The 18,237-nt window shown below is 39.7% G+C and overlaps 1 protein-coding gene across 1 annotated transcript in view; it reads right to left on the reverse strand.

Annotated features, from left to right (window-relative positions):
- Nucleotides 1–1,013: 1,013 nt before the first annotated feature.
- The window catches only part of Dgk (diacyl glycerol kinase 1), a 56,794-nt gene continuing 39,570 nt past the window's right edge, over nucleotides 1,014–18,237 (reverse strand). The window contains exons 5-19 of the mRNA XM_076692857.1: nucleotides 13,126–13,260; nucleotides 12,840–13,056; nucleotides 11,527–11,688; nucleotides 6,530–6,652; nucleotides 6,242–6,291; nucleotides 5,786–5,860; nucleotides 5,328–5,565; nucleotides 4,848–5,053; nucleotides 4,601–4,774; nucleotides 4,232–4,523; nucleotides 4,035–4,159; nucleotides 3,675–3,962; nucleotides 3,408–3,609; nucleotides 3,163–3,344; nucleotides 1,014–3,096 (exon numbers count right to left, since the gene is read on the reverse strand). Coding sequence (XP_076548972.1) covers nucleotides 3,007–3,096; nucleotides 3,163–3,344; nucleotides 3,408–3,609; nucleotides 3,675–3,962; nucleotides 4,035–4,159; nucleotides 4,232–4,523; nucleotides 4,601–4,774; nucleotides 4,848–5,053; nucleotides 5,328–5,565; nucleotides 5,786–5,860; nucleotides 6,242–6,291; nucleotides 6,530–6,652; nucleotides 11,527–11,688; nucleotides 12,840–13,056; nucleotides 13,126–13,260 — 2,559 coding nt within the window. The 3' untranslated portion in view covers nucleotides 1,014–3,006. The remainder of the gene's footprint in view (nucleotides 3,097–3,162; nucleotides 3,345–3,407; nucleotides 3,610–3,674; nucleotides 3,963–4,034; nucleotides 4,160–4,231; nucleotides 4,524–4,600; nucleotides 4,775–4,847; nucleotides 5,054–5,327; nucleotides 5,566–5,785; nucleotides 5,861–6,241; nucleotides 6,292–6,529; nucleotides 6,653–11,526; nucleotides 11,689–12,839; nucleotides 13,057–13,125; nucleotides 13,261–18,237) is intronic.

Genomic DNA, 18,237 nt, shown 5'->3' on the forward strand with positions numbered 1-18,237 from the left:
ACCCAATAATGACAAAAAAAAAATAAAAATTTTAATGAGTTGCCTGTATATACAATAATGAATTTGTCAAAGTATGAATAAATAATCTATAAAAACGGCCAGTGACAGTCGGTGTTGATTCATATAGAATAGAATGGTCAAGTAAAATAAAAACCACGTGCAACTCTCAACCAGTGGCACCTTTTCACCTCGCCCTCGTTATGGCACTGCCCTGTATATCGCGCGTACATTGATTAAAAATTCGAACAGAAGTTGTTCTTTGAATGAAGGGTTCAAAATTTCCTTACGGTTTCTCACATTATCGTGCACCTTTTCATTTTTCTATTCCTTTTTTTTGGTTGGGTCTTTTCTTTATACCATAACGTTATACAATGACAAGCACACTGAGACACTGCGCCAATCCAATAGAAAAACAATATTTGTAATTATTGTGCCGATAGTATTCACAGATTCCGGACGAAGGGAGCACGACCATGTTCAATTAAATGTTCTCCGTCATGCTACCTCGTCCGATTTTTACGCTAATGGATAACGACTTAACGATTAAGACCTTAACACGGGTTGTATTCATTATACATAAGCGTAATATTTCGATTCGTCTAACGAGAGCAACTATATGTATCATATATAGTCGATCGTATAATCGCTAAAGGGAAGTATGCGTATATTTTTGTAAAGGGAAACGAGAATTTTTACGAAATCGTTATTATCAATTCCTACGTGGTAAAACGATCTAAATACATGCTTGAAAATATTGACTCGTGAATGCTTGCATTTAGAACGCTCTCTCTCTCTATCACGGATATTATTTATTCTTTTGTTTTGGGCGAGATATATTGCATTTATTTCGAACAAACGAATCGGAAAGGTAATTAACACGTTGACTGTTTAATTTAAAAAAAAAAAAGGAAAGAATTCGAAATAGTAAATTGAAGCGTTTCTAACAATAAACTTTGATACTCTCTATTTTGTCAACGCGTTGAAAGATAATTGTACGCCCTTTATACAGAAAATGTTACATCGCTGGCTGAATGGAAACATTACACAAAGCTAAATGGTCATCGTTGCTAGAAGATAAGATTTATGATCATTTTATATTGTTACATGGATTTTCAACTGTGTGATGGTCCCTGCGGGATGTTGCTCAGAATCGTACTTCTTTGTTACACATTGTTCATACAAAAGCATGGGGGTGAAACAGACACATCTGCGACGGGATGATAAAAGAATCATCTTTTCAGAAGCATGCCGCTCGATATTGCTACAAAGATTTATCAAGATACATTTACCATTCGTTACGAGCTCCATCGAATTGACATTTCGGAAAATTGTGAAATAAACGCTATTTGAAAGGAAAACGAATCAACTTATACATAATACGTAATTGCATTCTATGATCGTTTAATTCTAACGTCGGACGGAAAATTTGAAAAATGCTCATTCTATTGTTTTCGTTTTCTGTAACAAAGAACAGATGAAAGAAAAATATGGAAAATTGTAGTAAGCGTTTATAGCGGCTAACTGTGAAATGCGCGCTGAATGCAGTGAGAGAAGAATTCTACGAAAAATTCTGTAAATTCGGTACCGCAATACTGATCGTGCTTGACACGTTGGCTGAATTGATTTCCATTAAACTTTACAATACCTACTACGAGTTGATTTCTACTTTTCTATCAATACAATACATGACATACGAGATCTGCCTTCTATTAATAATTCACGATCGCAAAAGCGTGAATTTGTTAATTGTAGTGATGGTACGAGTGGCCAACGTGTGAAAGGGAACAATAAATAACAGAACAGAAATTTAATAAATCTGGAATCGAATGGAAAGCGTACGCATAATTTTCGTCACTTCTGATTTTGCGATTCATACGAAAGACAAATCAACAACTAAACCTTACAGCGTACTATTTTTATAGCAACGCTGTATCTCTACTGATATGCTCACAACGTATATTGCTCTGGCTTAGTAGAGCCATTGAATAAATAAATAAATAAATAAATAAATAAATAAGTAAATAAATAAATAAATAAATAAATAAACCAATCGTACGTGATTTACATCTAAGCGGTTACGACTAAGCTTTCGTACAAAAATCCTAACGTTAAGAGAGGAAAGTAGAAGATCTTTGATGTTGGACGGAGTCGTGCAAAAAAGAGGATCGATCTGAATTGTTTCGTGCGCTGTTCGTTTCTTTTTACAAAAGTAAATGATTTGCAAGACTAGTCAAGGATACACAGATCAACGGCTATATCAAAGACATAATAATAAAGTAACATACAACAGAGATACGCGTTCCTTAATCAATATAAAAATTAGTTTTCATCAGAATGATCCGTTTATCCTCGAGTTATCCTGCCGTTCTTACCGAGGAAACGAAACTCTTGCGATATCGTTATAAGTGTTGTACGAAGAAAAGAAAAATAAATAGAGAAGTTATTATTACATTTAAATAGAAGATAAAATTACCTAAGAAATTATTCTCTTTTGCATGATACCGTACAATCCGTCGTGTCGGTGTAATTATACGCTCGACTTCGATACAGGCTTGTACTTGCGTATTTAAAGCGGTAGACTCAAGCCACGGATTTCGAGAAACGACAAAGAAACTTCGTCACGGGCGCTATTTCAGCATTATACAAAACGATCCATTAATTTTAATCCCCGCATCGAGCTACGCGAAAGCACGAAGACCGACGAGCCTACCGCTGATCCTAACTCTAAGACGAACGATGCTTTTTTTTATCATTATTATTATTATTATTATTATTATTATTATTCTCAAAAAATACTGTACACAAGAATACCTAAGTTACGTTGAAGCTCGCCCATTGCGCTCGAACGAGCACCCAAGCTACCCAAGCTCAAGTACGACCGAACTGATGATACGCTTCCGTTTCCGTCTTTAATCAAGATAAAGTAAAACATACGGGACTATGTTTGGATAGGAGAAACCAAGGTTACTTATTTCCCTCGGTTCCGATTTTAAAGTGTATTCGAGTTCACCTCTTTAAGAAACGGAAGAAGCCACGACCCTTTTCTGGCGGAGGTGCCATCAACATTGGTACTTGATTTTTATGCGTTATATGAATCTGAAACAGAGAACTGTATAAATTAGTATTTTTAATAATATTCTACTCGAGATACGAGCGACGTACAGTGCACGGTCCTTGCATCCATGGTTCACCATCGATTTGCATTGGAAAACGTTTGCCGGTGGTGATGGTGACGCTGCTGCATTGAGCCAGTCTTCTACCAGAATGACGAAGTCCTGTTTTCACTTGACCCATGTGCAAACAGTTCTCTAAACCAATTACCTCTATGAGATTGTCCCCGATATCTGTAAATATATCGATCACTTCACGTTTCTTCTTATCGGGTTTGAAATCATTCGGGTGAGTACCTTGTATCGCAGCCGTGAGATCGACAGAGTTAAAACTACTGGTGCTGAGCTCTTTGTCCGGTCGTTTCTTTCGTTTGCCAAGGCGATGCCTCGTGTGATGTTCACCCCAGAGATTCGAGCCTCCGTGAGTGAAAGGAATGTTCAGTAACGCGACTCCTTGAAGAGACGGGCCGTGAGCTAAGTCTAATGGAGTACCGTCGCACTGTAAGGAAATACCGATTGATATAATTAAGAGAATATACACCGATAGTTTTGATCTTGACGTACAATGATTTCGAGATCTTCATGAAGATTTTTACAGCTGGCAGCAAATTGTTCCGTGGTCGCGTACTCGAAGTACCAAAGTTTGTTCTTCATCCTGCTATTAAATTTCTCAGGATTCTTCTCCCTTTCCATATGGAATTTCACGCAAATCGCTGCGTCCACGCCCACAGAGAAGTAATTATTTATAATATTGTACGGTATACTGTCTTGGTTCGGTTTCTTCTCGTCCTTCTGATCCAGCACTTCTATCTGCCAGCGATCCATCATCACCGTTGTTGCTTTCTCTATTTTCTGTAAATCATTTCGTGACACAATATCGTATATGTACATTTAACATTAATGCTTCTACTTAAATTTATTTACTTTTAGAACTTTGTGGATAGCTTCACCCTCGTAACCACCGCCCCATCGCAAACATCTCGCTAGATCGTTGCCAGTACCCAGTGGTATGACACCGACAGCAGGTTGATGTTCGAACTGAACGCGATCTATAGTTCAATAAAACGTTCTTTTATAAATTGATTTATCGAAATCTACCCTCCACGAATCGTTAAGCGTACCCATTGTTTCCAGAACCCAGCCGACGGTACCATCGCCACCGCAACAGATCACCTTGAAGTTCTCCACGTCCTTGAACATCTGCAGACCCTGCATGGGTCCACCCACGGCTAAATTATGAACCTGACGTGGGTTCAAGATGTATTGGAACTTCCTTAACATGCGTTCCCCTTGCCTTCCTCCGGATTTTGGATTGATGAACACTAGGAGTGGTACCGTGTCAAGTGGTGGTGTGATTTGAAAGGACATCGCCGGTTGTTGGCTGGTAGCGCTGACAGATGTTAAAAATCCGCTCTGTTGATAGAAAAATATAATTTTTGAAAATAAAATTGCTATTTCGGTTAATGCCATTCTGAGCTCATTTTTCTTACAGAGCTAACGGTGGATGATTCTTGCCCATGTTTGCTCCCTCTTTTGCTATCCCTGGATAATGATCTTTGCCTGTCCAGGACGACTGGACAAATTGCTGTTGGTGGAAGGATATGGACCGCGTGTTCACCTAGCGTGCACTCTGCTCTTACTTGTGACACGCATCTGTTGTGCAACTGTACAATCATATGATTTAAAACAGGATTGTCACGTAGTAACGATAATCACGATTGATCATAGATAACTTACAGTCAATTGACACCATCTGCAATGCAAACCAGTGATACCGTTGTAACTCTTGATAGTCTTTCTACATTTAGAACATTTCCCATGGCAATTGCCTTCGACCCAATGATGCACCATCGTCTGTGACGTTTTCTTGCTCTTCACGTAGGTGGCTATACAAGAGGCTGGCGCCCTTTGAACGCACCTTTCGTGGACCGTATACTTACAAACTGTAATTAAAAATAATCATCGTTTACTTTGCATCGTCGTTAAAATAGATCAGGAAAAGAATCGTTTGTTCGTTTAGGGATGAATTAAAAGTACCGTTTTGCTCGATAAACATCGAAGAGAATATTCTACGATTAAAATTCTTGTTCTACCATTGCAGAATCTCAACGATGAAATAACATAAGGGAATTAATCCTATGTAAAATGTGTATATGTATAGATAGATAGAGGAAGCAACGAAGAGACTGCGATATCAAGGAGCTCGACGATACTTACAAACACAACAAAGACCTTTCTTGCCGAGACCGACTAACATATTCAAACAGAGATTGCAGTAGGCGGGTTTGCTAAAGTGTTTCAGCCTCCAGAGATGGTTCCCGTCCTCCTTTACGTGAGAATCCAGACCCAAAAGTACCAGCAACGGTATCGTCGTCAGACCACCCCTTTTCCACTCCTCCAAAGATACCGTGCCATCCGCGTCGTAGTCTATTTCTATCATCATGTCTTGCAGTATCTATAAATATATCGTTCATCAATTTCTCTATCTCTTTGGTTGTGTAAGCAAAGAGACTCGCGATGATATCGTGTACATCTTTCTCCCGAAAAAGATACTTAAAATTTCTTTCAATTTTCAATGTTACATAAAAATAATACTACCTAACGGGATGATAAAGCGTCGAATTCGTAGTCGAATAATGTAGATGCAAGGAGAAATCGTTGATATTCCAACTCACCGGTTTCAATTCCGAGACGTCCCATCCGAGATATTCAGCGACATTCATCATCTGATTGACAATGCAGTCCATCTCCTAGGGACACGTGATAATGATATTAAATGCGGGGATACGATAGATAAGGTATTCGAATCGATCTATCTCGTTTCGCTGACACACTTTCGCGCCCTGTTGCTACTCCTATTTGAATTTAATTTACCAATTTCATCGAATGCAAATATTGCAAAATCATTTGCTAATTTCATGGATTAAAGTTCTAATCGAGACCAGCGATTTCATTGTTTCCAGACTTCCTGCTACTCTTTCGCTGATTCTCAATCAAGCGTACGGTTCCTCGAGTTACATTTAATCTAGCTTTCAATTCCACCTTCCTCGATTTCTCCCATTGACGAGGAGCGGCGAAGTGATTAAAACAAGAGGGGCGGAGTGTGAAAAGAGATGCTCTTTTTTACTCACGTTGGTATCAAGAACACCGTTCCCATCCGTATCGTACAACCGGAACATGACTGGAAAGAAAGGAAGGGAAATGAATTAATGCGGGTCGAAATTGGCGTGCAACAAGTTGCAACAGACTTGCTAGAACAGCTTGAGAAAGGCATTGTCGAGAATCACGGTGGACACGCGAATCTAAATGCTGCAATCAGGATTATTCGTTCGTCGTCCGCAATCACCGTTCAAACGTCGAGTAGTCAAATTGGAAAGACAGATTGAAATTCTGACACGTTGCAATTATTAATTACTCACATTCAAGTTTGTCTTCCGGCCTACCAGCCTCCAGCAGGGAAAGATAGCACACGATATCTTTGAGGCTGACTTTAACCGAATGAACGTCTATCGTGCTCTGCTTTCTAACCAAATGTCTCATTTCTGTAAATTGAAGATAAATGATCTGTAATAAAATTTTCAAAGATCCCCGTTTAAAGGAGAACGTTCGAAATTTTCTATTTTATTTTACAAGATACCCGTCAGGGGTACTTGTTGCTCCGAGCCAATACCAGTCTACGTTATTATTATTGCAGGAACTCCATATCGGCGGAGATTTGATCATAAATTTCTCGATCAACACCTCGGAGAGAAAAGTTGTTTCTCGAGAGAAAGAGGGGAAAGTTTGAGATATTATTTTTAGAATTACAACAAAACGAGCTTTCGTCAATCGCGTTTAAGAGGCTCTACAAGGGTACCTGTTGCTTCTCTAACGATTTACTAGCCAACTATCGATGCACCTACACGAGTAATACTCTAATTATAACGATCGGGTGTTCCGGCACGTGCACCGTCATTTGATAGACGACGATTATTCTTAGAACGATATTTGTAAGCAGACGTCTGATGTGTGGATCGTAATTTTGTACGATTCGTAAGCAAATCAGCTGGACGCTCCAACTTGTAACAAACATTTGTTCCACTAGCGAGTTTCTAGCTGAAAGCATTCGTTCCGACACTTGATACCTTCGTGTTAGACCAACTGAAGCATAGAGAAACAAACAATTAATAATACGCGATAATTAAAGGAGATGCAGTTGAATTTTCGCTGGTAAGAAAACGTGACTCCGCGACCATCGTAGTCGATATTCTCCAGTGCCATTTTACGATTCTCCGGACACGTAACATCCGATGAGGTAAGGAGAGAAAAAAAGAAAGAGGGAAAGAAGGATAAAACGACTGGTCACGGGGGAAATAAAGCCGGCCGATCAATCGTTGAAGGAGAACGATTTATCTTTAGTACGAGCAACAATGCCGAAACAAATTCACCGAGTATTCTATTACTCTCCAGCGGTCCATTTTGTCTGTTCCGTGATTTCTCGACGGCGTTGTCACGATTTATTTCACGGTCTGTCCAAACGAGCCGCAAAATCTTGTTTCGGTGCTTCCGGAAACTGGCAGGGGATCGTTATTTTCCTTTGTGATATCGTTTCATTTTCTATTTGATATGTCACAGGCGAACCGCGTGGGAGATGAGTGAAAACGATACCGTTCGATGTATTTTATTTCGTTTCACGGTAAATTAGGTATATGTAAGTGAAAAGCTGATTAAAAAATAATTGGAACACGGTAAGCTCGGATAAATTGTTTTTCCGACGAGCAAGAACCGTGAAAACGAATCCGATCGATCATCGGGCAGCGTACTTTTATTCAAAAGCCGAGAGCAATTTATTTCGCGGTGGCATCAAGCAACAGGATCACTGAGAACAATTAATTCAATTGAAACCATCGATGCTCACCGGATGACACGATTGATTGCTTCGCCGACGATCGCGTGTTACAAATAAACGAAATATGTTGAATTATTCCACGATATGTTTCGCGCAAGTTTCTATTCCTCTCTGTAGAATCATCCCTTATTACTAACCGAGAGTACACCACTTTGAAAAGAATTATATTCCCAAGAGTGGTTTTAATTAACTCTATCAAGGGATTTCGTTGATTCTGTTATTTGTACGGCAAATATTGGCCAGTCGTGGCGAGTGTTGCTGACGCGAGTGTTGATGACATTTAATAAATTATCCATTGCAAACACACTGGCTCGAGAGTTTCCAAATTTACCAATAAAATTTCACTGTTTCCGTTGATGATTCAATTTGCATTTAACCAGTTAACTGTAGAATTTAGTTTTAAAAACTGCTCGCGGTATGCGTTGATCACAGGGCAAATGCTCCTATTATAAATTGTACGAACAAAGTAAAGCAAAAGGAGGGAGGGTTACATTCTTATTGTTGAAAAGATTATTATTTTTAAAAACTGAAAAATTGTCAAAAAGTAATGAAATTTATAAACAAGAAAAATTAAAGAAAGAAAAATAATTTTAAGAAATCAAAGTATACGAAACAATTCAGAGAATACCAGATGCGTTGAGGAAAATAATTAATACACTGTATGGGGAATATCCGATATACCAAAGAAAATAATCAAACTTTTTTGTACAAAATACATAGCAGTTTTATTGGTAATAAAAATGTCACCAAATGACATTTTTATTTCATCTTATTGAAATTTCGAGTTTTTATAGTCAATGGTAATATTTTATAGTACAAGAGCGCAGTTAACTGATTAAACCGGTAGATCAACATGAAAAACTTTGCATTTCTTTGAATTGCGAAGCATATTCGTGCGGATATAAAAATGTCCACTGATTCAGAGAAATTTCCGCTATATCATAAACACCTGCACCTATCTCTCACCTTCTTTCAGCAGCGCACCAGATACGTTCGGTGGACAAATTCCACGATTCTTGAGTACCATTTTTAAGAGGCGATGCCAATAATCGACGGTCTCGGAGAACAGGAAGATAGTAAAATGAAAGACCGATGATTGTTCGATGGATTTCGATCGACAGTCGATGCCTCGATCGGCGATTGTTATTCTCTAGTACACGAGGACGGCACTTGTTGCTTTTCGCGTGACTAGAGAGATACTGAGAGCTTTAAGCAAGAAGAGTCGCGATGTACTCTATCCGAGACGTTATTTATACCGGATGATACCGGATCGCGTTATTTCGGGTATCGAACCAACACGCAAACTCGTCGGGGAAACAGCGGGACAATCAAACGATGACGACGTTTCGGGAGGGCCAGGGTAAACGAAGACATCGTCTGACGTTCGTCTTATTTTAGAAAATCATCTTTCAGGTCTTTGAAGTTTCACGATTTCGTCACCAACGATAGGCCAGCCTTCAGAATTTTGTAAATAGCCGATCCAAATTTGCCCAGGTTGCTTCAAGGTGTCGTGACATTTAGCAAATATCAACTCGTCAATTTTCGAATGGATAGACTTCCTGGATTGGGAAAGTGACAGAGGTTTAGTCTATCTCATCGAGATACCTCGTCAAAGACTTCTAAACATTTGAATGTAATCAAAGCATTAAAGGTTGATCTTTATTGCAGCTATCTGTCGCCTCGCGTGGGCAATATTTCAGATATCTTCCCTTATTTATCAAGCTTTAGAGAAGCATTTGCGAACGTTACACGTAAAACTCGACGGACCGTACTGGCTCGTATGTTTCCGATCGGTGCTGCACGTTTCCGGTCCGAAGCGTTATAATTCAACCGCGTTTACGACCACGTAGCCGCACGTGGTCCCGTGGATAATGCATCATCGTAAAAACCGGCGGAGGTAGGAACGAAGCCCTTATCGTATCGAGAGTAATGCTATTCCTCTGGAAAAGAAGATTCCCAGCCATTCTCGTAGCTCGCATAAATTTTTCTAACCGGCAAAGGGTATCCCAGTGTCGCAGACTTCGTCCCGCCTCGTTCCTCGGCATCTCGGCCAACGACGTGGCAGTATTTTCAGGCTCGGTTTAACGATACACAAATTCGCTGGACCTGCGACGATTCCATCAGTATGGAAATTACCCGGAGAGATCCTCGCGGCTGAATTGAAATTCTACTTCGAAACTGGCGCGGTAATATCGCGGCGAACACGGCTATCGAGAAATTTATCGTCCATTCTTTTTTCTAGCTTGCAGCCTCACGCAAGGGGATTCGAGGAGTATTATCCTCTGAAAAAGTTTCGATCCATTTTAAAGCCGGTGCAGTGTATCTATTAGGTGTACAAATTAATTCGATGCCTTTTTTTATTTTAATTAATGATTTATTATTAAAGAGCTATAGTAATTCCAATTATTGAAATAATCTTTATTCTTATTATGTCGTCTTGTCACTTTTCAAATATTCAAAACCGCGAGAAGATATTCAAATTGAAAATATTAATTAAGAAGGCACCTAATTAATTTGTACACCTAATATTTTCCCTTTTCTTTTTTTTTGTTAGTCGAGTATTTTTCAATTAAAAGTGCTGTATATTAATAAATTTTTCCCTCAATCGATGGCTACGATCTAATATCTTGGTCAAAATTCTCAAGATTAAACGGTGTAACGCAGAGGAATGGTTTCCTCCTAAAACGCAGGAAAAAAAGTGACGTTTACAAAGGAAATAATTTTTTGCCAAGTACCATACGGTGGGACATGCGTCAAAAGTTTTTGTACCGTTATTCGATGACGTAGGAAAAAATCGATTAAGACATCATCAAGCCACCGTAGACGCGTCCATTAAGTCGTACACGTTTCACCGGGTTTTACGATGTTGGTCCGCCCGTTTTATGGCATCGATTTGTTTGCCGATCTATATGTCGCGTCTCGTCGTAAAGAATTCTACGACTATCATACGGAGAGTTATGTTACGATCATCCCGCGACGCTTTGTCGTTTGCTAGAGATAGCCTATTGTCCTGGTATTATTCGCTTTACCTAAGCCCGGATGTTTATCGACATCATTCCACGTCATCTATCATTATGTTCCTACGGGTAAAAACAATTTATACTTCCTCCAGACGCGAGGCTAGCTGCAGGCAGCGAGAATTCGCGTTAAACACGTGATGTTTAGGAGAATATCATCTGGAATATTAGAAAAGTTTTTCAACTGACCTACTCGGATTTTAATCGAAAAATCTCTGACGTAAGCGATTTCGAATTGGATATTCTCTAATGGATTAAGCTAACAATAAAAATAAATATTAAATTTCATCCTAGCTTTCCGTTAAAAGGAAAAATATTTCAATCTGTCTAGTAACTACCTTAGCCGATTCCACTCTGAGTATTGGCAATATCTGAATCGATATCGATGGCACTCGATACTTATGTACCATCCACGATATCTACTATATACATACTAGAATATCCGTCGAAGGATCCCCTGAAGAGCACACAGATTGGTAGACGCGTCGTTAATATCGAGAACTCAACCTACCTTCCAATTTCCCGTTGTTGACGAGCAGCGAATTGTTCGACTTCCTGGACGAATTCCGTGACATTTGGCTGTGGCTGGGGCTGCTGTCCGTGCTCTTCTTCTCCAGCACGTCGTGGCAGCTGTACGATGTGTGCTGTATCGTCAGTATGGGATGAACGCTTCCTTGAAGACCGATGAAACAAGAGGATATTGCCAAGTGACCGATCGAATGACCGAACGAAAGACGGAGGAGCATTCTGATTTATCGGCTATCCGATTCTCGATTTACTGACAGAAAGCAACGTTCCTAATGGACGCCTGAGGAGGGTCCATCTTGTTTGCGACCGCTTTTGTCCGCGATCAGGATCAATCAGATACACGAGTCGACGGTAAATCGACACCTTTGGATTTCGTGGGATAGTCAAAGAAAATCCAAGCTTGGTTAACCGAGGGGCGATTTAAACGTACTATGGAAACTGATAGCGCGGATAGTGTTACCTTCCATGCGGAGGAAGAACCGTATTTATATTGGTTTATATTGGTCAAATAAATGGCACGATATACTAACCCCGGTTTTGGCAATCGCCAACTTATTTCAACGAACCGCTGTTCTGTGCTTTTTTTTTTCGAAGCCGCAGTTTCGATTACCATTCGCTATCCATCGGTAGAGAACAATGGGACTCTTTGATGGACAGTGCAATCGCGAGGATAAAAAATTGACACCTTCGACGATTCGTGGCGAGATAATATCACCGAACGAAACCAGTAATCATTCCCCGCTGACCCATTTTGTATGGTCGATCGATTTTTCCCTGTATCGAAACATCGAAATCTAGGCTTTTAGAGATTCGTTATCGGCGAACAGATTTAAGAACGTTGCTCTGTCAGTGATATCCTTCCGAACATTTGTTTGTTAATTTAATTGAAATAAAAATAATGTATACGGTTCCATCTGAATCGAAACACACAGTGTACGCAGCTGCGACCATTTCGGTCGCATTAACCCCTTTTCACCACCGGTGGAAGTTAATATCGCATAATATCGCTGTAAATCCAGTGCTCGTGAAAAGATGATTCTGCATGTTCACGTGCATGGATATTGCGTTTACACTGTAAATACCTTTATCAAAGACCTAAATTTATCGCCGAAGGGCGTTCTAAATGAAGCCCTCCCTCCTCCACGTTTCAAGGATTAAGCTGGCACGTATGGCTTCACATTGGTGAAATTAAAAAAATTCATACGGCTAATGGAGTGGCGAACGCGTTAACAAAAGGAAAGGTCGGAGTTCAAGGGATGAATGATAATGACTTGGAAACGATCCAAGGTGGTATACCTGTACGAGGTTTGCTGGATGCTTCGCTTTCCGTTCTATGGTGTCCCAAAGCTTGGAGCTTCTCTGTGAGACCATGAATCTTATCGGCTAAGGAAGAACCACCGTGGCTTTCTGACGATGTTCCTCCGGGTAGACCAGTGCTGTTCACGTTGCTGCTGGATGTTGTATGAGATGTAATCGCGGCACAGGCGGTGGTCGACGATAACACAGCCATCTCCTAAAATAAACATTTCATTTTGTTAAATTTTTTCCTAAGTTTCGTTTAAAAAATGAAAAGAAAAAGTACCTTAAAAGCCTTTCCATCGACTCCACGTGGCACCCTTTTGACGAACGAGAGAAAAAGGTGTCGCGAAAGTTCGTCAGGGGCTGCAACCTCGAGATAGGTGTCCAGAAATTTCCGAAATCCTTCGTAATCGATATCCTGGAACGAAATATATAATTCATCAGTTGCACGAACGCAACGCTGTCGTCGTAACAGGGTTTCAATTCGTAATAATCATGTTGTTCCAGCTGCAACTTCCATGAAAATTCGAGCGGATGATCAACAACGAAGCGTAGCCATCGGTAAATACGACGTAAGTTGATTATTTATGGTAACCTATTTGGAAACAGCGAGCCGTTTATTGGGCAACCGGATCGATGGTACTTAATTTAATTTAATCGTTCTCCCTGGGATCTGTTCCTGAAGCTTATTACGTTCTAATTTATATTTAGCCCTTGTTGATAGGACGAGGTGAAACAAATAGCAAAACGTGTCGAAATTGTTATTACAATATCGATACATTCCTAATTCCAATTTTTCAATTTTCAAATTCTAATCCATCGAAATTGGTATGATACATCCTTTGAGTTTAATATTAATGACTCCAGGGACTGGATATCGGTAATTACGAACTCTTCGCGGATTATTCCGGACCCATGGGAAACGATATCGATAATGCTGACCTATTGAACCTGCTGTCGACGATACTGGACTCTTGGGACCTAATTACGATAATCTCAGACTTCTACGCTCTGGAAGTTTCTGAATCATAAGGACTATTTCAGATATTTTTAACACTAGATTGCCGGACAAATAGATCCGTCAAAATAAGTATAGCAGATATGGATTTTTGGAACTAAGGACTGGGAGGGGAAGGAATTTGTATACATTTCATAATTCTATTAAAACCCAACATATGTTTTAGAAAAAATTATTTAAGTTTTTCTATATATGTAGCAATAAAATCGTAAATGAGTCAAATTGACTCGCTCCGGCAATCTAGTGTTAAAATCTTCCAAATTTTTGATATTTAGAATAGAATCACAAATTTGTAAGAGGGTGGTTTCATCCCCCAACTCTGTTCATTGTAAAAAAAAAGGAATAATTTACTTGAATTATATTTTTACAAAGTTCTAAAATTTTTGGAATTACATTGCATATCCCTTGTTAATCAACCTAATCCATTGCTTTCCAAAACGCGAGACGAACGCGTATTAACTCGATAATAACAATGGCCGTCGTGTAATCAGCAATGCTGAACAGTTTGCTCGGACTAGCCAGACCACATCAGATCAACGGCTATTGTGTACGGATTATGCGGTGATCTAAATCTCGTTAACGCGTAAGCCTCGCCCATAACAAAGATGGAACATCGTTTACGAACGAAACGGCTGTTTGATCTGTCCGTTTCCGCTTCACCGTACGAGAAATTTTCGATCGAAAGATTAGGAATATTAAAGAGATTATCTCTTTGAAATTGCATTTGACGAAGGATTCGATTAAAGATTTTGAACGCCGATGATGCTCCGCGATGTTGAAATGAAATTTCAGGGTTCAGGTGCTCCGGCACCTGGTTAACGAAGTAATTGCACTAATTGGCTCGATATTTCCCTCTGCTGGCATACCTGTTGATCAAAAGCCTGGAACATTGTAATATTACTCGAGAAACTTGTAACATTGCGATACAGTTACCGAACGAACGCAACTATTTTAATTTAAAAACAATTTCCCCTTTCGGTACTGAATACTTACAACAAATTGATTTTAAGAAGTTAATCCCCTTTTCAAGTGGAATATTTGTTTCGAATATTTTTTGGGTATATTATAAGCGTAGACGCTTTATTACCGAGTTACTCCTTGCTGTTAATTAATTGGCTTTCCACTAATAACGTTTCGCTTTGCGCGCACGCACGTGGATATTTAACATAATCGATAATGAGAGGCGCCTTCAAGCAAATTCCCGCGAAATTAATTAGCATTCATTAGTTGTCGTTCATGAATATCAATTAAACATGCTGGGCTGATTTAGTCAGTGTTTAGCGAAACCCTTTGAATAACTCCTTTGAATCGTTACAAATAATTAATTATTCTAAAACAAGTTTATTATCTATACAAATGATAATATCCTCGTTTATAAGGATATTCCTATTATTATTAATTACAATACGGGATCAAGAGAAGAGGAAATTATATAGCCTCGAGTAACGAACCACTGCTGCATTTAAAATCTCATGGTATTTAGGATAGAAAACCTGATTGACCTCAGCTTTCTTCGAATCAAGCGCAAAAGTTAATGAGGAAACAAGCTAACTGAAAGTCTCTAATGACCAACCCAGTTTCGTGTTTTATTTGACGAGGGACTCGTTTGAGAAAGACGTTTATCGATGTTCCTGCACCAAGGACGAGGGCGTTGCCTTTTACCCTTTTTTTTTTTTTTCATTCTTTTTTCTTCGCTCCTGTGGAACCCCAGCGCCACGGACGATAAAGCTAGAATGGCCACAAAGCGAAAGGGTGCAGATACTTGATCGTCAGCGGACCGATAACCAAACGGGTTCATTTTAACCCTATCACTATTACGCGTCATTTGCAACGTAACGGCTGTTTATATACCACGTCCGACTATTGTTTCCATATACTAAAGTAGACTATAGACTGTTTATTGCCAGACACTGTCCGAGCTATAAATGCACGCTTATGACACCAAGTAGCCATTTAAGAATGGTATATTGCCAGCTAGCTACGTCGTAACGAAAGGGTTCAAGCGAAGGATTACCATGAAAGAAGCAATTTCAGTTTTATTAGCCAGTAACCAACTCGAATTCGTAGACGCGATCGATGTACCTTGAAAAGGTCATTCCGAAGATATAAAATTCTCATCGGACCCTTTTATCCATTGATAAGCATTTAACCCTTTCAAGCGAACTATTCGTTTATCTTACCGAAGCTTCCACCGCGATCCTCTCAAGAAAACAAGAAAATAGGAGAAGGCATCTAAAGAAAGGTGTCTGGAGAAATTTAAAGAACAGAGAAATTCTAGAAAGAGAAACGTACTCTTTCATCGAACTTAAACGAAATAATAGAATCCTTCTCGTCAGTCGCGGATCGAGTGTATCCCGGCTTATCCCTGATACGACGGTACGAATGTACCGGAAACTGGGTCACGTTCGTTGGTCGAAGGAATATCCGCATGAATGAGACAGGACACGGCCATTAAGCTTTGGGAAGAGACAGACAGTGGGGGGATCCGCGAAGGGTGGTGGAACGAGGAACGGGGGGTGGCTTTGAAGGGAGATAGAAACGAGGTCGTTCTCAATGGTCACGTAAGGGAGTGTTGGTGACGTCAGCGGTCCGATGACATCATCGAGAGGTCGTCATAACCCCGATAAGGTTGACGATTATATGGGTCAAAGAAGGAAAAAGGATACCATTGTTGGATCGTGTAGACTTGATATTTTCAAATGTCACCCTCCTTGTAATTTCGACGTTCATTATTATACGTGAAACAGTAATATAATAATTCGAATATTAAAAGATGATCAAAGTGTTGTTGCAAAGAGAATTTTATAATTTTATTCATTCTATCCGGATATATTTGCTGAACCGAATGTATCTTTGTCCCGACGTTAATGAATTCATTAATGCGAGCCTTTGATATTGCGAACATTTCGAATGAACGGTGAAAAAGTTGAAATAATTAATCTTATCAAAGCGTTAAATCCACGTGAAGCTGGAATCTCTCTAAACACAATGACAGAGGAATAATTAACAAAAGTTCATAGAAATTTGAATCCCCCACCTGCAACGTTTTTCATTTTATACGCGTTTTGATGTACGCGAAAAATAAAACAGACTGGGTACGCAAAAATATGCGGGCGCACGGTTTATTTTTCCATCCGATATCCACGAACCGTTGTCTTTTATTTTTTCAAACGAATTCCGCGCGAGTAGGTGGGTAATCAGTTTTGAAAATCGAAAACAAAGGAGGGAAGAAAGCTTTCATTCACCTGCGGCTACGAAACCTGCTCAAAGCTAACTCACCACCTGTTTACACGTATTATACGAAGCACACAGGCTCGATCATTCGATACGGGGGTGGAGCAGAGTGTCAACAATTCAGGTGCCAGGAATAACTCGATTGTCCATGTAACTGGTTATAAGGAGACCTTAAAGGTTGCCTGTCCCGAAGGTGGGTTGGTTTCAATTAAACCTCTTATGGAGAGGATCCACACCTTGCTCAAACATAATAAGCTTTTCACATTCTACCAGCCTGAGACAGGCTTTCTAACTGCGTTGTTACGAGTTTCCTTCTCCTCTAAGGAGCATCCTTTATATTCTGTTCGGAGGACCGCTACGTGTACCATTTCTAGCTCATAATTATGTTAGCTAACAAAGGAGATACAGTTCTGTTGTGTGTACAGATATATCAATCGGTGTCTTGTCGGATTGAATTAATAATTCAAATTATCCGAAGTATAGTCACGTTTCTATATTAGTTTCTTTCTATATCATTCTATTTGATTTATTATTCGCATTATCTTCGGATCGATGAACGTGCTCTAGAACAAATCCAATACGAACGTGATAACGAGCCGAACTCCTGCTGTTCCATTTACGATCGAATCAATAAGCTCTATCCCGTGCTATATTTTCATTTTAAAACGAGCATCCTATTGTCACAGAGAGAAATTTCGAATCACGCGTCGAATCGACAGAATCGTAAAATTCTGTGCACGTTTCGTGGGTCTGGGTCACGATTGACCCATCCACCATCGTTCGAGGGTTAACAGTAGTTTTTTATTTTATTTTTTTACGATCGAATGGCAAGTAGATCGTTGCTATTGCAAGGAGAAAAGGAAGCGAACCTCGTCTCTCCCCAGTTCAATATCGTCGTGCACGGAAACGGTCGAGATACTCTTGGACAGCTATTAAATTTCGAACTCGATTGTCTTCGAAATGACGCGGCTTGAATAAAAAACCGAGGGAAATTAAACGGCCGTTCGACGGGCAAGTTCGCGAAGAGATCGAATGAATAAGAACGGTGAAAAGGTAACAAGGAAAAGGCGGAAAGATGAATGTTAGACTCGAGGTTGTGTTTCGAGAGATAAGTTCACTCGACGCGAAACTAAATCCAGAGAC

Source organism: Osmia lignaria, chromosome 16 (genome assembly GCF_051020975.1).
Source record: "Osmia lignaria lignaria isolate PbOS001 chromosome 16, iyOsmLign1, whole genome shotgun sequence".
In the NCBI taxonomy this organism is placed as follows: Eukaryota; Metazoa; Arthropoda; class Insecta; order Hymenoptera; family Megachilidae; genus Osmia; species Osmia lignaria.